This window comes from Salvia hispanica, chromosome 3, assembly GCF_029641045.1.
Source record: "Salvia hispanica isolate PSC_SH4W2 chromosome 3, Shi_PSC_v1, whole genome shotgun sequence".
NCBI lineage: Eukaryota > Viridiplantae > Streptophyta > Magnoliopsida > Lamiales > Lamiaceae > Salvia > Salvia hispanica.
The window spans coordinates 28,377,624-28,402,124 of NC_142694.1; the positions used below are offsets into that span (position 1 = coordinate 28,377,624).

General features: G+C 41.7%; 1 protein-coding gene and 1 non-coding gene across 2 annotated transcripts; both read left to right on the top strand.

Moving 5' to 3' along the window:
• Window positions 1-18,026: 18,026 nt before the first annotated feature.
• On the top strand, window positions 18,027-22,792 carry LOC125215609 (uncharacterized). The gene is made up of 14 exons (XM_048117071.2): window positions 18,027-18,124; window positions 18,257-18,378; window positions 18,559-18,622; window positions 18,707-18,828; window positions 18,915-18,962; window positions 19,043-19,162; window positions 19,243-19,362; window positions 19,440-19,746; window positions 19,823-19,972; window positions 20,041-20,241; window positions 21,677-21,975; window positions 22,050-22,166; window positions 22,236-22,359; window positions 22,433-22,792. The coding sequence occupies exons 1-14, from the start codon at window positions 18,113-18,115 to the stop codon at window positions 22,670-22,672; spliced, it is 2,046 nt and encodes a 681-aa protein (XP_047973028.1). The 5' UTR covers window positions 18,027-18,112; the 3' UTR covers window positions 22,673-22,792.
• LOC125217252 (small nucleolar RNA U31b) lies at window positions 20,923-21,011 on the top strand. Its single transcript, XR_007175669.1, has one exon. It is a non-coding gene; the product is annotated as a small nucleolar RNA U31b (small nucleolar RNA).
• Window positions 22,793-24,501: the final 1,709 nt, after the last annotated feature.

Consider the following 24,501-nt stretch of genomic DNA (forward strand, 5'->3'; position numbering starts at 1 on the left):
ATGTGGGACCTATTTACTATTTATGGTAAAAATGAAGTGTGACTCTTAATTGGGGACGGATCGAAATGGAAAAGTGTGACTTTTAATTGGGGACGGAGGGAGTATTAAATTTTAATTTATTTTGTAATATGGAGTAGTGAATTGAGGTAAGAATTTAAATATATAATAAAGAAAAAATATTAAATTTATAACTTAAACTATTAAAAAGATGAGTTAAGAAGATGTGATTTTTTTCATTGGGGTTCGATAATGTTTCAAAAAATCAAGAATCATGTTGCAAGTTAAGAAAATAAAATATTTATTAAAAACTACTCTAGAAAAGAGTTTCGGATGAAATTTTCTCTCAACTTTTATATGCCATCCTCCGAGTCCATCTATGAATTAATCTTGCTCCCTATGTGTCTGAAAAGTACTATTTCTTATTAGTCCGTCCCTGAAAAGTATGAAATTTCTAATTTTAAAATAGCTAAACAATACATTATTCCTTCACATGATTTTATTTACAGCTTATACCGTTACATTACACTACTAATAATAATGTGGAGCTCATTTTCCACTAATACTACTTACACTACCATTTATCTTTTTCTCTTACTTTACTAAATTACACTCCCTCTGTCCCATAATAGATGTCACATTTTTCTTTTTAGTTTGTCCCATAAAAGATGTCACATTTCCTTTTTTGGAAAAAACTCTTTTTCACATTAAGACAAATATACTATTTTCTCTCTCTCCTAACACACAAAATAATACTCCCTCCGTCCCCCATAATTTGTCACCATTTGACCCGGCACGGGTTTTAGAGCACTCCCAATGCATCGGCGATAAAAACCGGCGTTTTAACGCCGGTTATCGCAGAGTTTTCGCCGGCAATGGGGGTCAGTCGGCGTTAATTCTACCGAATTAACGCCGGTTCCCGTTTTAATGCCGATTTATCGCCGAGAATACGCCGGCCACTGTAGGGCGCGTTCGGCGTTTTTTTTTTTTTTTTTTTTTTTTTTTTTTTTTTTTTTAATACCCAACGGCTATTTTTACTCCCCTATATATAATTCCTCCTCCTCCTCCATTCATCACACACTATCTTCATTTTCTCAATCTTCTATATTCAATCTTCAAAATTATGAGTTCAAATAGGAAAAATTCCCGAAAAAGTAAGGGTAAGGGCAAAGAGTCGAGTTCGCAAATTCCCAACACTGATGAAGCAAATGAGCAGTGGATGAGCTCGTTGTTGTCGATGGGTTCTCCTCCCGGCCAATATCCATATGCGGGCCCGTCCCCATTGCAGACTCCTACGCCACGCAGACTTTCTCCGTACTTCCAGTCTGCCCTCTCCAGCCGACAATGTGTATCGCCCCCAGATAGTCACATCGTTGTTCGACACCCCTGGATCAACCCCAGGCGACGAAGAATCTCAGGCCGCGACGTACACAACGGATCCGACACTCAGCACGGACGACTACGAGGTGGAAGATACGCCCGCCGAGCCGCCTTCCAGGAGCGGGAAGGGGAAGGCGCCGGCGTCGACGGCTGCGACTGATACGGCTTCCGATGAGAAGCCGAAGCGGACAAGGACTACTTACACTCTCGAAGAGTCTGAGCTGATAGCCAACTGCTGGGCGGACACGATGCAAGACGCGGTGCGCAACAACTACCGGACTAAGATCATGTTCTGGGCGCAGGTTACGGAGAAGTACACGACCAACAAGATTGCCTCGATGAAGGACCATGGCAGTGAGGCGATCCGCCGGCATTGGGAGCGCCTCATGAGACTGCGCCCATTTCAACGGTATATATTCTAACTTGATGACGAACATGACGAGTGGCCAGAACGAGCACATGGTCCGAGATGAGGCCATCCAGATGTATAGTGGCCAGTTCTTGTCGAAGGGCTTCAAGTATTGGAAAATCTATGATAGGCTGAAGGATCTCCCCAAATTCCGGACGGAGATGCACAGCGCGCTGCACGGGAAATCGGTGCGCTCGCGACTTAGCGGTGCGGAGAGTGAGGGCAGCGCGATCCCCATCGACTTGTCTGAGGATGGTCCGCACGAGCGCCCAGTGGGAGCGAAGAAGGCGAAGGGGAGGCGGAAGGGGAATGGCACATCATCAGATGCCCAGTCGGAATCCCCGTTCTTACAACAAGCCACGTTCTCTTCCAATGCCGCCACTCTGGCGCAGTTGTACACGCTGTACTTCACCGGCGGCGGAACCCTAGAAGAGAAGCAGTCCCTCTGGTCGACCATCCAAAATATGAAGATCAAGATGGGCCTCTCGCCGGACGCTCCTCCCTCTTAGTTTTTTAAATCCTTGTTTTTTATGGTTTTTTATTTGTAGTTTTTTTTCTCTCGTTGTATTATATTTTCCAATGATTAATACAACGACGAATTTTTCATTTATAAATCTATTTATTAAACACATTTGTAGGGAAAATTAAATAATATTAAAAATGATGATGTAAAAATGAAATGTTGAGTTAGGGAGAAATAAGGGAGAAATAAGGGAGAAACCATTGGAGTAGTTGGCTAAAAGTTGGCTAAAAACTGGGGATAAATTTTGGTGCTGATGTGGCGCTGATGTGGCAAGAGTTATGGAGAAATAAGGGAGTTTTTAGGGAGAGCATTGGGAGTGCTCTTAAGAAATGTAATAGAAAGTGGGTTGAAAAAGTTGGTGGGATGTGGGTCCTACTTTTAAAGTATTAGTTTTATAATAAAATGTGAGTGGAAATGAGTTAGTGGAATATGAGGTTCACTACCAAAAATGGTAAAAATGAAAGTTGACAAACTTTTTGGGACGGACGAAAAAGGAAATATAGGTGACAAATTTTCGGGGACGGAGGGAGTATCTCCTAAAATCTCGTGCCATTCACCAAGTATGTCATCTATTATGGGACGGAGGGAGTGCATTAAATACCATGCCGAGCTAAATGTTCATACTTTTCAGGGATGGAGGGATTATTATTTTAAGAATATTTTATAAAATGATACCCCCTCCATCGCAGATTTGGAGTGACATTTTGCCATAAAAGTCCGTCCCACATTTGAAGTAACATTTAGAATTTAACATATTTGCACAAAACATTTTACCCCATTATTCACTCAAATTACACCCAAATGCCATTATATACACAAAAATAAACCAAAACACCCGAATTCTTAAATGAGTTCTTCAAAATCTGTAAGGCACAGAGGCGGCCAGCAGGAGCGAGCGAGGATGATTACAGACTGAAGGCCCTACCTTTTGTCCTAAAGGGAGAGGCCAACACTTGGTTCATGCGCCTGCCAGCCGACTCTATCAATACATGGGCCGATTTCAAGTCAGTTTTCCTAGCCGAGTTCTTCCCGTCTTCAAAGACAAGCGCATTGAAGAGGAAAATATCGTGCATAAGGCAAGAATATGATGAAACCCTGACCGAGTACTGGGAGAAGTACATGAGCCTTCTGGAGTCATGCCCCAACCATCGCATGAAGGAGATAGAGGTGCACCACACCTTCTATGAGGAAACCAAGGATCTGGCGAATTCATCATCTGGAGGCGATTTCACCCAGTTGAGAGTAAGTGAAGCCAAAAAGGTGTTACGCAAGCTGTTGAATGCGAAGAAGACGTACGACAACGCGAGAGATGGGTACAGCAGAGAAAGGGTAGCGAGTGCTTCGGCTACTGACCAGGAGGAACGGATGGATTTGAAGATGGAGGAATTAAAGAAGGAGTTGCTGACTGCAATCAAGCATAACACTCCACCACCTTCTCCGACTGGAGGCAAAGAGGCCCCAACACTACCATATGATCAGCCGGACAACTCGCTGGATGTGGAGCAAGCAAATGCCGCAGGATACTACAATTCCAACGACAATTGGATTTCGGGAAAGCAAAGGGATGCACCGTGGAGGGACCACCAAAATTTCCCATGGGGAGATGGAAATCAGAATCCGAACCAAAATTAGGCTCCAAATCAACCCAACCCCCACCCGAACCAAAATCCCAACCGTGGCCCAACAAACCATGACTACCAGTCTAACTGGGTAGGAAGAAACCAGCATCCTCAGAACCAAAACTCTCAAAACCAGAACCCGAACCCTACCTATGTGCCACCCCATCAGCGAAACAACCAAAACCAGAACCAGAACCAAAACCAGAACCAAAACCAAAACCAATTTAACCCAGGGACTCAACATAACAGCCACAACCAAAACCAAAATCAGCACCAGAACAACCACGACCAATACAACCCTCCTGCCCAGTATAACCAGTACCCAAAGAACCAAAACCAACAAAATTTCTCGGGGTACCAGTCAAATCCACCACCCCAGTATAACCAGCACTAGGGCTCGAACCAATTCCATCACCCAAACAGGTCGAGGAGGTCTATGGAGGATATGATGGGAGAGATGCTTGCTTCGCAGCAGAGCATTAAAAGCGACTTGCAGTCCAGTAATGAAACAATGCAAGGAATGCAAAGTGCCCAGAAGGAGCATAGGACAAATATGGATATGATGAACAGGAAGTTGGCCCAGCTCGCTAACTCGGTGGGCAAAATGAAAGGGAACTCAGGGAAACTCCCATCTACAGTCCATGTACCTGAAAAGGCAAATGTGAGCAAGATTACACTGCGGTCCAGAACAGCCTACAATGGACCTCAACTCAAGAATTCTGTTGCGGAGTCTAGTAGAGAAAGAGTGCTGGGCGACACCATCTCAGCAGAAGAACTCAAGAGGCCTCAGCCTCAGATGGAGGATCCGTTTTTTCAAAACGAGGAGCCTACCGTGGAAGGAAAGGAGGGAGAAACACAACCTGGAAATGAGCAACTGGAAGGAACAATGCCCACATCGGAATCTCAACCCCAGGAGGCACCAAGGGAAATTCCACAAGGACTGACTGGAGAGGCTTAGGGAGAAAAACCGTTTCCATATCGGTTTGTGACGAAGAGGAAGAAGGAAAACCCTGTGGATTTCATGTCGATCTTTGGGAAGCTGGATGTTTATAAAGGAGTTTATAGCCGGAAAGGCCCAGGAGGATGGAAAAATCATGGTGGAAGGAATAGCGTCAGCCATTGTACAGGAGAAACTACCACCCAAGAGAGCCGACCCAGGTATGTTTACCCTACCCATAACAATTGGAGATGTGAAAATCGAGCATGCAATGTGTGATTTAGGAGCATCTATCAATGTTATGCCGTTATCCATTTATAATCGGCTAAAGGGGGTAAAATTGTCAAGTACTAGGGTGTTGATCCAACTGGCTGATAGGTCATGTATCAATCCTGAGGGTGTGTTAGAAAATGTGTTGGTCAGGATACAAAACTTTACCTATCCCGCTGATTTTTATGTCATTAAAATGAGTGAACCAGAAGCTAGGGAGTCTAGCGGGATATTGTTAGGAAGACCATTTTTAAGAACGGCTAAGACAATTGTGGATATGGCGAGGGGACAATATGCATTGACTTTAATGGTGAGAAATTTGTCTTTGACATCAATGAAGCCATGAAAAAACCAATAGATTCTGAAAATCTATGTTATATTGATGTAATTGACCCCTTAGTCCAAGAATTTCTTGAGACCGAATTGTTGCAGGAAAAACTCTTGGATGTGTATGCCCAGGCTGATGTGGAAGCAGCTGCATGGTGTGATCTGATCAGTAACCGAGGGTTGACTGACGAAGAGATCGAAGAAGCAATTACGGAATTTTGTCAGAAGTCGGAACTGGCAGGATCCATAGGGGCCGTGGTACCGGCCAGTATGGAGGAAAAATCAGATGCTGAACAAGAACAAGAGGAGGATTCAAAGAAGAACCCTCTACCTACAGACACACTACCCCCGCAAGTGGAGTTGAAAAAGTTGCCAGCGAACCTTAAGTATGCCTACCTAGGGGAGGAGGACTCATTCCCTGTAATCATCAACAGCTGGTCGACTGAAGAACAAGAGGCAAGACTACTAACTGTGCTGGGCAAAAACAAGAAGGCTATTGGATGGAGCCTTACGGACCTGGTAGGTATAAGCCCGGAGGTCTGCATGCACCACATTAGACTGGAGGATGGAGCCAAGGCGCATAGAGATTCTCAACGAAAGGTGAACCCAAACATGCGGGAAGAGATACTGAAGGAAATCTTGAAGTTACTCTCACTAGGCATTATATACTCGGTACCAGATAGTGAATGGGTCAGCCCAATCCATATGGTTCCCAAGAAATCAGGGATCCAGGTGGTCAAGAATGAGATGAATGAGCTAGTGCCCACCAGACTAGTTACCGGGTGGCGAATGTGTATAGATTACCGAAAGTTGAACACTGCAACCAGGAATGACCATTTTCCCCTGCCATTCATCGATCAAATGCTGGAGCGACTGTCTGGGAGGAAGTACTTCTACTTTTTGGATGGGTACAGTGGTTACTTTCAAATTTACGTGGACCCGGAGGACCAGGATAAGACCACATTCACATGCCCGTTTGGAACCTATGCGTATAGGCGTATGCCATTTGGTCTATGCAACGCCCCTGGTACTTTCCAACGGTGCATGATGAGCATATTCTCGGATTTGATTGAAGATTGTATAGAGATCTTCATGGATGATTTCACTATCTATGGAGACTCTTTCGACTCGTGCTTGCAACATTTGGATGTGGTACTAGAAAGGTGCCAAGCAAAGAGTGGTTTTAAATTTTGAGAAATGCCACTTTATGGTTACAGAAGGAATTGTCTTAGGACACGTGGTGTCAGAAAAGGGGATCCAGGTGGATCAAGCTAAAGTGGATGTCATATCCAAACTACCCTTCCCTACCGATCAGAAAGGAATAAGAGGTTTTCTTGGCCATGCTGGATTTTATCGGAGATTTATCAAGGATTTCGCCAAGATTGCCCAACCCCTTACCAGACTTCTCCAGAACGAGGTGGAGTTCTTTTTCGACGAGCATTGCAAGGCTGCTTTCAACCTCCTTAAGGAAAAGTTGATTTCTGCACTGATTATTCAGGCGCCTGACTGGGATCACCCCTTCGAGGTGATGTGCGATGCTAGTGACTATGCAGTGGGGGCCGTACTGGGTCAGAAGATTGATGGGAAAATGTACGTGATATTCTATGCATCTAAGACCTTGAATCAAGCCCAACGGAATTATGACACCACCGAGAAGGAGATGTTGGCGGTTGTCTATTCATTCTAAAAGTTCAGGCAGTACCTACTGGGATCCAGAGTCATCGTCTATACTGATCCAGAGTCATAGTCATATGTGAAGTGATTTTCTCCGCAAGGAAGATCGATTGTGAAGAAGTGATGAGACTTACTGGTCAGGACTCAACAACCAAGGGCAAGGAGAAAGTGGGACAGGAACCCTGGTATGCGGACTTGGCAAACTACCTAGTAACGGGAGAGCCACCGATGGTGCCAAACGTGACAAAGGCTCAGAGGGTGAAGATCAAGAGCGAAGCAAAGTATTATTTCTGGGACGACCCATACTTGTGGAAGGCAGGAACAGACCAGGTCATTAGGAGATGTGTTCCTGACTGGGAGCAACGAGATGTACTAACACACTGCCACTCCTTGGCATGTGGGGGACATTTCGGGCCAAGGAAGACTGCCAGAAAGGTGCTAGATAGCGGATTCTACTGGCCAACCCTGAATAGAGATGCATACGAGTTCTGCAAAGGCTGTGACCGTTGCCAACTGACCGGTGGGATCTCAGCGAGGGATGAAATGCCGCAAGTTCCAGTAATAGTTTGTGAGGTGTTCGATATCTGGGGTATGGACTTCATGGGTCCTTTTCCCTCATCTTATGGGAACTCCTACATCCTGGTGGCAGTTGACTACGTATCAAAATGGATAGAAGCCAAAGCCACAAGCACTTGTGAATCTAAGAAAGTCACCAAGTTCCTCAAGAGTCATATATTCAGCAGATTTGGGATACCAAGGGCAATCATCTTCGATCAAGGCACTCACTTCTGCAACCGAACGGTCGAAGCATTGATAAAGAAGTACGGAGTTCATCACCGCCTATCCAGTCCTTACCACCCTCAAGCCAACGGGCAAGCAGAGATCTCAAACAGGGAAATAAAGAGCATTTTAGAGAAGACAGTCAACCCCTCCAGAAAATATTGGAGCGCAAGGTTGGAAGATGCTCTGTGGGCATATCGGACAGCCTACAAAACTCCTATCGGGATGTCCCCCTATCGCATCGTCTTTGGGAAGATGTGTCACTTGCCAGTGGGAATTGAACACCGAGCATACTGGGCAGCTCAGCAAGTTAACGCGGATGCTAAGGCATGTGAAGAGGAAAGGAAGCTACAACTACAAGAGCTGGAAGAACTTAGATTGGAGTCGTTCGACTCAGCCATGTAGTACAAGGAGAAAACAAAGATGTGGCACGACAAAAATCTGAGAACCAAGGATCTCCAAGTTGGTCAGAAAGTACTACTCTTCCAGTCAAGATTGAAGCTAATGCCTGGGAAACTCAAGTCCAAATGGGCAGGACCTTACATTATCACTGCACTACGTGCTAATGGAGCAGTCGAGATTTCAGGGAGTATCCCTAACTCCGAACCTTTTGTCGATAATGGGCATAGATTGAAAATATATAGGGAAAATGAAGAGATGTGTGTAGTGGAAGGGGTTTGGAGTTCCACCTGGTCAACGTCATATGATTTGTACTTACTGACCGGGTAAAACTTCAAATACCCTTAGTAATGATGTAAATATTGTAGATATTTAGTAATTTAACTTAAGTTAAGAAGGAAAAACAACAAAAAGATTTTTCGGATCTTAAATATTAATTCGGAGTTCGTACTGACCACGAGCGTACCACTTGGGTGAAACTCTGAATTATATTAAAGAGCCATTTATTTGCTTTATTACTATTTCTAGCTAATTGGAAGATAGGGGATGAGTGAATTTTGAATTTTGGTGCGTGTTGCAGCCTTGCAGGCGAGTGCAGAGACTGGGAGGGCGCGTGGAGCAGGGACGTGACAGGCAACGTCCAATCAGCTGCGAGAACTCGCAACCGCCTTCCACACGAAGCGTCGCAACCTGGCAACCGCCTACCACCGGTCAAAACCCTCAACTACCCACCCCTCTATAAAACACCAAACCGCCTACTCCCCTTCACTTTACAAACCCTCACCTGCATTCTCTCACCCACAACCACCACCCCACTCCGAAAACTACCACCCACTACAGAAACCACCGTGAACCACCATCGATACAGTCATGGCAAAGAGAAAGGCAACCAACAACTCAACATCTACCACCGGCGAAGCCCCGTTAGAAGTCCAGGCAACAGCCGAGTCGCAGCCGCCAAGCCCACAACGATCACAGCCACCGCCGACGACACAAATTTCGGCGATGGTTCCTTTAGACGCACTGGCGGCGTTTCAAAGGCAACAAGACCCCAACAAAGACTGGACAACAACCCTGGCCGGATTTAGCATAACCGGAGGAATGCCGGCGACATCAATTCCGACATCCGAACAGATTTCCACAACAGTAACTGCACAATCAGAACCCTCCCACCCTTCCCCTATACACCAACAAACAGAGCCGCTCGACGTCAGCCCTCTTTCCGCCTATCAAGATCCCAACTGGGGGGAAACAGAAGAAAAAGAGAGTGGGGAGAGAGCAAGCGCGAGCGGAAAAGGTGAAGCAGAGGAGATAATGGCCACTGAGGCCAAAATCGATAAAGCAGAGAGGGAGGAGATAGATCTGAACGCAATGGCCAGGAAGCAAGGGTTAATGACGGAAGATGAATTCCAAGCGGTTTTGGACAAGGGGGATAGGATCGTGGTAAACCCTGAAGAGGTGGCTGAGGTACTGGACCTCGCATCCCAGGCAGTAGGGAAGGGGGAAGCAACAAAGGAAGCGGAAAGGTCGGAAGGGGTAGTCCGCCAATCAGTAGAGGAGAAGACAGACGTACAACCAGAAAAGGCCGAACAATTTGAAGAGGAGAAGCAAGAGCCAGAAACACATCAAGAGGAAGCCTCAGTGGTAACTAAACCGGAACCAGTAAAGATGAGACTAGTGTTGAAAAACGACCCCAGGGTAGAAAGGCAGAAACCCCAAAGAGTGTCACAGAGATGCTTAGGAAAGTGGAAGTCCAACAAGGCAGGAGCAAACACAGCAGCAGATGCAGTGGAGGTTTCGAGTGAAGAAGAGAAGAATACTCCTACAAAACCTGGGGAGGAGCCCTCGAAAGCTAGCCAGGAGGACACCCAAATGGCAACAGGGACAGTATCAGCAACGCCGACTGACCAGGAGGAGAATACTGACAAGGTGGCTGAGGGTCTGGACCTCGCATCAGAGTCAGTAGGTCGGGAGAAGGCAGCAAGAAGTGATACTAGTACCCGCGTGGTGACCAAGACTACCACCCAGGAGGACATCTCAACACAAGCCGACGAAGAAGCAGAGGCAATGGAAATCGAAGAAACCAGTACATTCAAGAAAGAAAGAGGAAGGGGAAAGCCCATGTCAAGAAGAAACAAGTCATGAAGAAACAGCGCACTGCCAATGCCAGCATAGTGATCAGAGAGCCGGAAGAGAGAGGAAAATCAAGTGACAGCGACTACACTTCCAGCGAGGAGTCTGACTCGGAGAGTGATATCTCCCTAGAAGGAGAAGAATACCATGAGCAGCAGCTCCCCGACAACCACCTTGAACTAGTCCATCCTCCGATAGAGAGGATCGTGTACCGGCGGTGGAGGGTAACGCTCACTGATGAGCTTATGGAGGACATGAAGCACTACGACACCAAAAAGCTTCAAGATGCATTTGACGACAAGGATGACAGTAGTAAGCAAGTCAAATGCGGAAAGGTACTCCACATACCCTCTTTGGATGAGTTAGCTGTTCGTGATTCCTTCCTGGCCAGTATGAAAGCATTGGGTTTTGAATGACTGTTAGAGAATAGGGACCCGGAGATATCTGTGAGATTAGCAAAGGAGTTCTTCACCACGTTTAGGTTCCAACTCACTACGGACCTAGACGAGGTGTCAATTTCCTTTAGGATATTCGGTGGCTAACTGTCCATGAGTCTGATAGAGTGGACTGTGCGACTGGGTATGTGTAGCCTGGAAGAGGCTATAGGACCAGACTGGAGAAGCTGTGAGAGGGGGGTACCGAGGCGACATCTAGAATTTGAGCCCCAGGAAGCCTGGAAGGAGCTAACCCACCCCGATGCTGGCCAGTTTGCCTCCACTAAATCCAGATCCACCCACTTCAACAACTCCATGCTAAGATTGGTGCATCTCTACTTAGGCTATAATCTATTGGGGCAAAGCAACTCAGCTGCAAGAACGTCCATGACCGAATTGTACTTGGTATGGTGCGCTAAGCGTGGAAGAAAACTGCACTTGGGATTTTGGACAGCCTACCAATGCCACCTGATAGCCACCTACCCAGCCAGAAACTTGTCCCTCTGCCACATACTAGGAGCCTTCGTGCGCAACAATATCATCATAACAGAGGCAGAAGACCTATCTCCAATGTACATGGTCGATGCTCCTGGTCTATTTGATATACCCTTCTTCGTCCGCACCAACTTGGTATACTACAGAGAAGGAGTACCCCAGTTCTACCAAATGGGAGAAGCCTCTGGAGGAAGGGCACAACAAGGCCAGGAGGTGCAAGCTGTCCAGATCGACCAAGCGCAGAGGATGAGGCAAGAAAATCTGGAGCGGGCAGTGACTGAGCTGGCTGAGGAGAATAGACAATCAAGGGCAGAGATGGCGAAGCTGACAACCCTAATGGAGAGCATCCTAAAGGAATTGGCAAGAGGAAAAGCAAGCAGTGGAGCTGGAACAAGCGGACGTGGAGGACAGGAAGAAGAATCCACCGGACTTGAGGAAGAAGAAGGCGATGGACAACAGGAAGATGATGACAACCAACCCGCACCTACTGGAGAAGAACCAACGGACCCACCTGCACAGAACCCTGCACCAAGAAGGAGCAGGAGGAACATCTGATCGAACCACCCCCAAACTGACCAGTTAGTTTTTTTTTTTAATTTTTACGTTTTCTTTTAGTTCTGTTTTTTTTACTTTGTTAATAAGTAGAATTATGTGTTTTAATTGTGAGTAAACCCCATTCATAACACTTAGCCTATTTAATAGTCTAAGTGTGAGAAGTAAAGGGTTTGCTCCTTGGGTGCATGTATTTTAGTATGTTTTTTCTTTGTGTTTTGTCGTAAGCATGTTAACTCACACTTAGACTAACATGTTTGTAAATTATACTGCTTTGTTTATAAATCTAGGTATATATCTGAAACTCTCCCACTTAGCCTATTGCATAGTCTAAGTGTGAGAAGTTTATAGATATAATATGTGTTTGTTATAAGTGTGTGTCTGTCATACTAGCCATTTCCAATTTTCATTTCACAGCCCGTATCTGGGGCAGACACTTGTGAAGTGAGAGGGGGGAGCAAATGGCCAGTATGACATGTATATATGTGTTATTTGAGTCAGTGCATGTTAGTTTTTTTAAGGTTTGTTTAGGTCTAGGAATTATGTGTTATGTTTTATGAATGGGCTTAAAACTCAACTGCCTCGAACTGACGGTGAAGGGAATTGAGGGAGATAAGGCATGCCGGAAAACAGAAACCACCCCCTCCAGTAACCCCTAGTCAGTATAGATGATGCAAGTATGAAGGAAAAACCCATCCCTTCGGTCAGAAACGAAAGCCCTCTTAAAAGGTGAGTTAGAAACCCCAAAGTGGAACTACTTTCCACTAAATACTGAAAAAAAGAAGAGAGGCTACCACATGATGTCTAGGGCAAGGTGACCGCGTGTAGCAAACCCTGAAGGCAGTAGGAAATCCCCCTCTCGAAAAAAAAAAAAAAACCTACCCTTAGAACCCCTTTTTTTTAGCCTGACTTATACCCCGAAATAACCCATCAGCCACTGGAACTGTGTGCGTGCAAGGCATAAGGCAAGGAAGCAACTGCCTAGGAGGACATACAAAAGGAACCAGCTGAAGAAAAGAAAAGCAAAGAAAGAAGGAGAAAATCGGTCTGAAATTTCCAGATCCAAAAAAATGAAGAAGGAATAAGGGTGGCAATGCCACAGAAAAAAATTGAAGAAAAATGGTCGCAAATACTTGACCAAAAAAAGAAAAAGGAGGAAGAAGGAATAAGGGTGGCGAAGCCACAAGGAAGATACTGACCAGTTGGAAACCGATGTCAGAAATTGTCCAGCCGAAGAAGAAGCCCTAGCCAGAAGCCCGAATGCACACAGTTCTCCCTCATCAAATAAGTAGTTAGTTTTTGAACCCTAGAGCCTTAGGGACAACTACCCCAAACATTACAAACCACTAGCCCCATTACAAGCCTTAAGACCTTCAGGAGCTGCATGTGAGATCTGAGTCCGAAACATCTGTGGTTTAGCATTGAGAGAAAACAGTCCTAACATCCCCTGTGAGGAATGAGTGACTGAGTGAACCCAGTGTTTGGCCTAGGATTGGGTGATCCTGACAAGCAGATATGCTGACTGGGGAAGAAAATGGGGGCGACGGAAGTTCAAGGCTGTCTAAGGCCGGATTGCACCTGATCTCGAGGGAAAGGGTGGTTGAAAATATAGCCTGTTCTATTTGTTTAAGTTAACTATATGTTTTATGTGTTTGTGTCGTTGTTTGTTTTCTTTTCTTTTGCGTCAGAGTCTTGAGTCTAGTTAGGTAGAGTCGGTCAGGGGGAGTAACCAGGCTCGTATTCGACTTATTTCTTTTTGTTTGTCTTCACGCTTGGGGACAAGCATGTGGTAAGTGTGAGTAGTTTGATAAGTCGTATTCTGAGCCTTGGTTACTGGTCAGTATGTCGTGAAATGCATGTATTATCTGCAAAACAGTTGCTCAAGTGTGCAGGATTAAAGGATCCAAGTCAGTAGGAGACGATTCAGGCGACGCGAGTGAAAAGGGCGCTGGAAGGGTGCAATACTGAACAGGATGCATGCCAGAGAAAAGGCTCGAGATGGAGAAGAAGGATAGCTGGGATGATCATTACCAAGGGCAGAAAAGTCAAAACATGAAGGAAGTCTACCCTAAAAGCAAGGGTAAGCCTCCCCATAAAAGAAGCCACTTGGAGAGAGAGAAAGAGTTTGCCTTTAGAGTCCAGCCACCACTTTTAGTTAGAATTCTCTCTAGAAGATCAGTTCCTTCAGCATTATCCAATCTCTCGTTCCTCGCCACAGCCATGGTCACTTGACGTCTAGACGTCTGCCGGAGAAGTCATCAGTCCGCCGTTCCAGCCAGTTATCGTAGTAGTGTAGTAGTATCATCGCCCGAAGTGGCCAAACAATTGTTACTTTGCTTTCTAGTTTAATCCTTACTTGTTTTCATCGTTGGTTTTGTTGCAAACACTCATCGTTGTTGCTCTTTTGAAGTACTTTGTTATTTTCCAACATTTACGTTATGAAGTTTCTATTTCGCATGTAGCTTTGGTTCGAGTTTGCTTCATTCTGCCTAGGAAAGTTAGATCTAGTTATTGCTTTTAATTTCTGAGTGCTTTCTTATCTGGAGTTGTTGATTTGAAGTTGCAGTTACGTTTAGTCAAATTTCTGTGCATGAGTTTCTTTTCTACGCCGTGATTACCACCTTGCATGTCAGTCAGTAGAAGTAAAGTTGCAGTTTCACCGTTTAATTTAAGTTTGAGCATTTTAATCGATGGATCTTGTGTTTGAATTTATGAATCTGAAGTTAGTCATGGTGTTTGTGTTCATATGATTTTTGTCAATACTTGGTGAATAAGAAAACGTCAAAATCAACTTTAGTTGGACCACTTTTACTTTTAAGTTACTTTTGCTTTTGTTCCCTACTTTTCAGTTGTACTATCCAGACCTGTCAGAGAGCCCCCAGCCACCAGATATACCTTGTTGTCTAATTTTCCTCTTTTAGTAACTGTCTACTTTCCATATGTCTCTGAGACACCTTGTCCCCTACTTTCACGAACACCACCACATGCCTGTTATTTTCACGCCTACTAGTCAGTAGAGTGCCACCTTTATTTCTTGTCTAGGTAAAATCTCAACCCAAGCGTGGTAGCTAACCAAAACACCCAGGAAAGTCACCACAGTTATCAAAACGTGTCCATCCTCGTGGGATTCGACCCTTACCTCCATTATACTAATCAGTAGAAGTGGGTTGAGGAAACTTGTTTGACGCCAGGTCCCGATTGTCGTACCAACGACTCAGCTGGGTCGGGAATCTCTTCCTGATCAGTTGGATACACTCCAAATTACATACGAAAACCCGAGGAATATACCTGAATAGAGACCCTTCAAATGTGTGTAGTGTGTGAAATGTGTGTGTGTATTGTGTGAAATGTGTGTAGTATGTGTAGTGTGTAAAGTGTCTGTAGTGTGTGTAGTGTATGAAATGTGTGAAATGTGTGCAGTGTGTGAAATGTGTGTCTTGTGTGAAATGTGTGTAGTGTGTGTAGTGTGTGAAGTGTGTAAAGTGTGTGAAGTGCGTGTAGTGTGTGTAGTGTGGGAAGTACGTGTAGTGTGTGAAGTGTGGTAGTGCTTTTTTTTGTATAATCAACATATTAATTATTCATATTTCATTCCATTCCATTTCAATATTAATTTGTAGATATCAAACATAGAAATGAAATCAATCAAGGAATAACAATTCCATTCTTTTTGCATTCCTTGTGCTTACCAAGCACAAGAATGGAATGGAATTGTCATTCCATTCCCACCTTCATTCTATTCTCATACCCATTTCATTCCCTCCTCATTCCATATTAATTTATAAAATTCTTTGAATCAAAATTACGAATTCAAATAAATTAAATTTTGTGTTGTGTCGAAGATTGGCAACCCTAAATGTAACATTCCAAAAATTTATGAATTTAAAGAAATTAAATTTTGGAAAGTCATTAATTAAATTTAAAATTATATAATTTTAAGTTTAGCTGTTTGATATCATATACTCCCTCCGTCCCCGATTAAGAGTCACACTTTGACTAGGCACGGGTTTTAAGAAATGTAAAGAAAAGTTGGTTGAAAAAGTTAGTGTAATGTGGGATCCATTTATTTATATTAGTTTTATAATAAAATGTGAGTTAATTGAGTTAGTGGAATGTGGGACCTATTTACTATTTATGGTAAAAATGAAGTGTGACTCTTAATTGGGGACGGACCGAAATGGAAAAGTGTGACTCTTAATTGGGGACGGAGGGAGTATTAAATTTTAATTTATTTTGTAATATGGAGTAGTGAATTGAGGTAAGAATTTAAATATATAATAAAGAAAAAATATTAAATTTATAACTTAAACTATTAAAAAGATGAGTTAAGAAGATGTGATTTTTTTCATTGGGGTTCGATAATGTTTCAAAAAATCAAGAATCATGTTGCAAGTTAAGAAAATAAAATATTTATTAAAAACTACTCTAGAAAAGAGTTTCGGATGAAATTTTCTCTCAACTTTTATATGCCATCCTCCGAGTCCATCTATGAATTAATCTTGCTCCCTGTGTCTCTGAAAAGTACTATTTCTTATTAGTCCGTCCCTGAAAAGTATGAAATTTCTAATTTTAAAATAGCTAAACAATACATTATTCCTTCACATGATTTTATTTACAGCTTATACCGTTACATTACACTACTAATAATAATGTGGAGCTCATTTTCCACTAATACTACTTACACTACCATTTATCTTTTTCTCTTACTTTACTAAATTACACTCCCTCTGTCCCATAATAGATGTCACATTTTTCTTTTTAGTTTGTCCCATAAAAGATGTCACATTTCCTTTTTTGGAAAAAACTCTTTTTCACATTAAGACAAATATACTATTTTCTCTCTCTCTTAACACACAAAATAATACTCCCTCTGTCACCATAATTTGTCACCATTTGACCCGGCACGAGTTTTAAGAAATGTAATAGAAAGTGGGTTGAAAAAGTTGGTGGGATGTGGGTCCTACTTTTAAAGTATTAGTTTTATAATAAAATGTGAGTGGAAATGAGTTAGTGGAATATGAGGTTCACTACCAAAAATGGTAAAAATGAAAGTTGACAAACTTTTTGGGACGGACGAAAAAGGAAATATAGGTGACAAATTTTCGGGGACGGAGGGAGTATCTCCTAAAATCTCGTGCCATTCACCAAGTATGTCATCTATTATGGGACGGAGGGAGTGCATTAAATACCATGCCGAGTTAAATGTTCATACTTTTCAGGGATGGAGGGATTATTATTTTTAGAATATTTTATAAAATGATACTCCCTCCATCCCAGATTTGGAGTGACATTTTGCCATAAAAGTCCGTCCCACATTTGAAGTAACATTTAGAATATACCATATTTGCACAAAACATTTTACCCCATTATTCACTCAAATTACACCCAAATACCATTATATACACAAAAATAAACCAAAACATAAATCAAAATCTAAAAGTCAAACTCATGTCACTTTCCACCAACTAACTTCATTTATTACACACTCCACCTCTCACTTCATTAATTACACACTCCACCAATTCCTTACAACCCGTGCCATAACTAATTGTCACTCCAAATGTGGGACGGAGGGAGTAGATTATTAGTATCTTATTATGAATACTAAATAATTTTCTTAAAAAATGAAAGTTTTAAAATTATACCCTAATTATTGGAATCATCAACCATACTTTTTTTCCGACGGAAACAATACTATTTGTATACAATAAATCACATTTTTCTTAAGATGAAATGACTTTTGTTTTATATTTCCACAGTGAACAATTAATCAGAATAGGTTTCTTCACTTAAATGATACTTTTCTTCAATTAAAGTGTTACTTGGATCTAAATGTTACGTTTCCTTAATTTAGTTTACTTCATGCATGTAAATGATCCTTTTGTACAGAGAACGTGTAATATGGCTAAAAAGAAAGAAACAAAACGTGGATGCATGTTAAAGCAAAGTGAATTGAAGGTCAACTGCATATTATACATATAGTATATATATGCCAGTTGGTTTTGCTATAAATAAAACAATTACTATATGACCAAGTTATACAAATATATTATAACCACGCGATTCGGACTTCATTATTAACAAGGATTGGATTTGTCATTTGAGGTAATAACTATTTTGCAGGATTGTTTCATCTCATTTGAGAATCATTTTTTCTGCAGAGGGTGGTATAGAACTCATCTAAACATGATCCTAGAAGTAAGTTGGAAATCATTTCTTCCATCATAATACAAAATTCTCTTGCGTTTTATCCCAAAGATTCATGAATTGCTTCATCATCAGTGCAAGGTTTAGTTTGGAGCTCGATTTTATTAATGTTTTGTTTCACAGGTTGTTACTTGTAATTGCACGGGACTGAATTATATGATGAAAAGTGGAGCGATAGGATGCCTTGTTATGATACTATGTTTCTCCGTCTTCCTCTTCTTCACTTCCGAGATCCATACGGACAGGTCTTGTATACTTTTCATATATATGTATACATAGTGGTTTCTGTCTATTGGCTAGAATGTTGATTATGAAAATATGATAGACAATAATTATTTACTACTATCATATTATCATATTTTGAAATGACAGGCTTTTGCTTAATTATCACACATGTAGTAGTATATATGAAAACATGTTTGCAGATTGAGTAGAGAGAGCAATCCATCATCATTTGCAGCATTGAAACTCCAAGTAACAGAAAAGCATGTAAGTCCATAAATCAAGTATCATCATATATGGAGCACAATATAGGATAAACATCATTAAATATGAATTTGATTGGAGTTGCAGGTGCATCTAGACAACGGTATTGTTAAACTTACACTGGTGAAACCAAGCGGCACCATTGCAAAGGTCGGATACCAAGAAGTCGAAAACATTCTAGACAATCGACATACGGAAACCCGTAGAGGGTGAGCCTCATTACTTCAAATTTTCCGTTGTTATATTAGATGATACAAAACATTTTATATGAGCCAATTTCCGCAATGCAATGCAGTTACTGGGACATGGTCTGGGTTAAATCAAATACAAGTCAGTACGAAGCGTATGATGAGATCTAAAACATTCTTCAATATTTCCTAGTTTTCAACAATAAGTTTTGATGTCATCCTATGCTATCTGTAGAATCCATTGTACAAGCTTTAACGTTATAGCTCAAACTGAGGATCGGATTGAAGTTTCTTTCACTAGCACATGGAATGTGTCCCGTGGTGAAAATGTCGCGCCACTCAATATCGACAAAAGGTACACATAAATGGATTATTAGTTTGTTTTTTGATAATGGTTGAACAACTTGTATCAAATTAATTTGGTATACACTTTAGGTATATTGTCTTACGTGGAGTTTCTGGTTTCTACTCATATGCAATATTCGAGCATTTGAAAGGGTGGCCCGCTGTGGACATAGGTGAAGCAAGAATTGTATTCAAGCTTGATGAGAACATGTGAGACTTGAATTCTAGGCCAAGTATTAGAACCAAAAAACCCACATTTACGCTATGTGATAAATTTGCATGCTTAGGTTTCGGCATATGATAATATCGGATGATATGCAACGGGAGATGCCTTCTGCCAATGACAGGAAAAGGGGCCGTACCCTTGATTTCAAGGAAGCTGTGGTATTGGAAAATCCTGGCAATCCAGCTCTCCAAGGAGAGGTGGATGACAAGTATCAATACTCGTGCAACACAAAGGATAACCGAGTACACGGATGGATTAGCTCGGAATCAAAGGTGGGATTTTGGGTGATAAGGCCTAGTGATGAATTCCAAGGCGGCGGCCCTCTCAAACGAGACCTCACGTCACACGCTAGCTCTACTTCATTAGCTGTACGTTCACTTCACTTGCACATACTGAGACCAAACAAATTAATCACTAATTAAATCAACTCGTCTTTGTTGGCAGATGTTCTTGAGCAGCCATTATGTGGGTGTCAATGTTAGAGTAAGGAATGGAGAGGCATGGAAGAAGGTGCTTGGACCTGTTTTCATCTACCTTAACTCAAGGATTAATAAAACTAAACCAAACACACTTTGGGAAGATGCTAAAACACAGGTCATCTTATTTTTCAGTACAACCATAGAATTAGATTTACTTGAATTGACACTAGTTGACTTGATCAGATGATGAAAGAAATCAAGAAATGGCCGTATGATTTCCCAGCTTCAACTGATTATGTTCATGCGGATCAGCGTGGTACTATCACAGGCCGGTTGCTTGTACGTGACAACTATCTCAATCGAGGCAAAACCGTCCCAGCTAAGTTTGCATATGTTGGACTAGCTGCACCTGGATATGCTGGATCATGGCAGCGTGAATCTAAGGTTATATACATATACATATATATATATATATGGGGTGTGTTAGGGTCCTTACAGCATCTTAGTATAAAACACAGCACTAATCACAGCCCTTGGATCATTAGAGTGGATGGTTGTGATTAGTTACATTATCATACTAAAAATCTACATTATTAGCCGAGGTACATTATTAGACTAGAAATGTACATTGTAAGACTAAAACTGTACATTATTAAACTAAAATGCTACATTATTATCCGAGCTACATTATTAGTCTAAAATTCTACATCATTAGATGACACGTGACATTAATCTAATCGTTAGATCTAAGATCCAATGGACTGCAAGTGTTTTGAGTTTTACTTATACTTAGCGTTCTAACCTGAATACATCCCTATATAGGGTATATATATATATATATATATATATACACACACAGAGAATTGATATGTTGAGGACAAATTGTGAGGACTTGATGAGCGACTTCGACACCTGGCAACATCACCATCAATTTTCTCTCTACCCTTTATAGTTACCTCTCTCCCTTTCTCCTGTGCAATTCCCTCTCTCCTTCTCTTTCATCTTGATCTCTGCGGCGGAGTAAATCACACAGCTCCGTTTTGCCTTTCACTTATCTGGTTGTTCTTTCTAATTTAACGATTTTGTTTCTCAATTTCTCAATTTTATTTTAATTGTTTGGCCTTTGAATATGATGAATCATAATTGTCGCCCCAGGCTTAATTTGCATCTAAAAATAGATGCAACATGGTGATTGACACTTCAAATTCTGATTCCACCCCCAATATTTCAAATATTTTTCAATCCGTAATTGATTCTGCAGATTTCGATCTATGGGATGATTTATTTCGATCTAATTCTCTTTCATTCTCTCTAATACTTTGACTCCCTTCCTCTCCATTGCACATTTAGTTTTTGATCTGCGTCAATTTTGTTATACAAATTTATCGGAAAATTCTTGCTTTCGACTGTAAAATTTTAGAAATGACTAACTGCCGAGGCAATGACAGATGCACACCTTTAGACGGCGGCGATGAACATGAGGCGACTAGAGAAAAAATCGGCTATGGCAGTCTGAATTTGGGGGTGGCAAATTGAGAACGAGAAGTGAGGTGATTTGGGAAAGAAAGAACTGAGACAGAAAAGAGAGAATGGTGTGAGAGAGGAGATAGGTGAAAGAGAGAGTTGATGCAAATAAGAAAATAGAGAGGATGAAAGAGAAGGAGAGAGGGAATTGCAGAGGATAGAGGGAAAGGCGATGATGAGAGATAGGAGTGAGGAGAGAGGTAATTAGAAAGGGTAGAGAGAAAATTGATGGTGATGTTACCAGGTGTCAGAGTCGCTCACCAAGTCCTCACAATTTATCCCTCAGCATATCAATTCTCTATACATACATTCATTTATCATATACATACTGATCATAGATGTTATCACATGTCAGGGCTACCAATTCTGGACACAAACTGATGAAACTGGTTCGTTCACCATAACAAGCGTTCGAGCAGGCAAGTACAACTTGTATGCTTGGGTACCAACCGTAGTCGGGGACTTCAAACATAAATTCAACATTCTAATCAAACAAGGCAGCATAGTTGAACTTGGCGACGTTGTGTACACTCCTCCTAGAAATGGGCCGACACTGTGGGAGATCGGAATTGCTGATCGTACCGCAGCTGAGTTCTACATTCCTGATCCAGACCCTACCCTAGTAAACAAACTATTCATCAACCACACTGACAAGTCAGCTCCTACTCACAAATATCTTAACTAAGGCGATCATTAATAATTAATTTATGATTAACATTTGTTTCCAGATATAGACAATATGGCTTGTGGGAGAGATACGCACACTTGTATCCTGATCAAGATCTCACTTACATTGTTGGAAAGAGCGACTATCGGAAACACTGGTTTTTCGCCCATGTAAACAGGTAGTTTACACTTTATTTATGTATAGTTTTTGGCAACTAAATAACCATTAGCATTGGTTGAATTTGTAGAAAGGTGAAGAGAGGCTATAAACCGGCCACATGGAAGATAATATTCGACGCAACGAATGTGACGAGGGGAGCAAATTACACACTGAGGCTGGCATTAGCTTCTGCTCAATGTGCTAACATACAAGTAATTTTTACAAGAAATAATTAATGTAAGTCGATTGTCATAGAAAAATTAATATTGATCTTTATATGTGTAGGTATGGATCAACGACGATCCAAATGGTAATCTCCCTCACTTTGAGACTGGAAGAATTGGGAAAGATAACGCGATAGCGAGACATGGGATTCATGGGCTATACTGGTTGTATAGTATAAAAGTAGATGGATTTAAGCTTGTGCATGGAACAAATACCATTTATCTCAAGCAGTCACTACAGTTTGGCGCTTTCAACAGTGTTTTATATGATTACATTCGCCTCGAAGCACCAACTACTTGAAATTGGAATATTCATTTAGTAGCTACTATCATAAAATAGAAAAAAGATTCAGATTTAGAGGGCAAGTTTGTTCCCTTTGTATTCTTCGTATTGTTCTTATATACACATGATCTTCCACCCTATTCACATTTTTTACACAAGTGACATATTTCTTAAAAAAAAAAAAAACGATTCACTCTGCTACTTTATTTTCTATCCACTTAGCACACTATTGCATAAAATCGTGTGGAACAATAAATGTGTCATTTGGAGTTAGAACGGGAGTATTATTAATATATTAATGAATCCACTACCAATTATAAAACTAGTCAAACTCTCGTTGTGGAATATGACACATATGGAAAACGAGATATGGTCCAGCCACGGGCAGATCTACATGGTGCTTTGTTGGGGCAAATGCCCCTCCTCGGAACAGTTGTGCAGGTCGAGATGCCCGACGCAGGGGGACCAAGGGGTCGAGATCCCCAACTCAGAGCCCACATGGAACTAACAACCCAAACGAAAGACGAAGAGGCCTGGTTCTCATTAGTTAAATATTGTATTTCCTTCTATGTTACTCCCTCCGTCCCCGAATACTTGACACGGTTTGACCGGGCACGGGTTTTAAGAAATGTAATGGAAAGTGTGTTGAAAAAGTTGGTGGGATGTGGGTCCTACTTTTAAAGTATTAGTTTTATAATAAATGTGAGTATGAATGAGTTAGTGGAATATGGGGTCCACTACCAAATATGAAAAAAGTGAACTGTGTCAAGTATTCGGGGACGGACCGAAATGGCAAACTGTGTCAAGTATTCGGGGACGGAGGGAGTATTTCTTTCTTTATTTTTAAAGTATTTGAATGATATTATGATGCAAATGAACGGTGAAACGTATGAGAATGATTAACTGATAGATAAAAAGAACTCAACTAATTGAGAACTTGAGAGTATAAACACTCGATGTAAAATTAAATAATCAAAGTCTGTCTTTTAAGATCAACAATGAGGCCTTTATATAGGCAAAGAGAAATCCTAAACTTACGGAAAGAAAATAACTAAAAAGATAATAAGCAAAAATAACTATAAGGAAAATAAGTAAAAAGGAAAACCTAATTAGTAGAAGGAAAAAACAATTAACATTTTTCCATCTACTAATTTTACTAACTAGAAAATAAATAAAATTCAAAATATATATTTCTTAGCCTCCAAGTCTTGTCTTCTACTATCAATTTTTCCATATATATTATTTAATCATTTTTTTTATCTTTTCATTTGCATAATTTGGTATCACGATTCAGGTTGATTATCAATGGCTGAACGTAGATATGACAACAGACGTGGCGATGCTCGTAGTGGCGGTCGTGGTGGGGGACGTGGAAATCTCCCAAATGAAGAGGCTGGACGACAGTGTGATCTGCGCGACATTGAGAACGACGATATGAGAAAACAGGTTCGAGACCTCCAGCACGACATCGAGAACGGTGATGTGCGACAACAGGTTCGAGACCTACAACGACGATTGGCGCGATTGGAGAAGCGTCGGGGGAAATCTAACCCGATGAGATCTAATGTGTTGGAGCGTCGTTCATTGGACGATTTGTTATTCAACGGCGTCTACAGTGGCAAGTCTAAGCCCGTATACGACAAGGATATATTGTCGATGCCTGTGTATGATGAGCCCGTATACGACGAAGATATATTTTCGATACCGGTGTATGATAAGCCCGTATATGACGATGATATATTATCGATGCCGGTGTATGATAAACCCGTATACGATGAGGTTGAAGGGGGAAACCGCCTCCTAGGATTCATGTTTGGGAATGTTGTTGACGATTTCGATTTGGATTT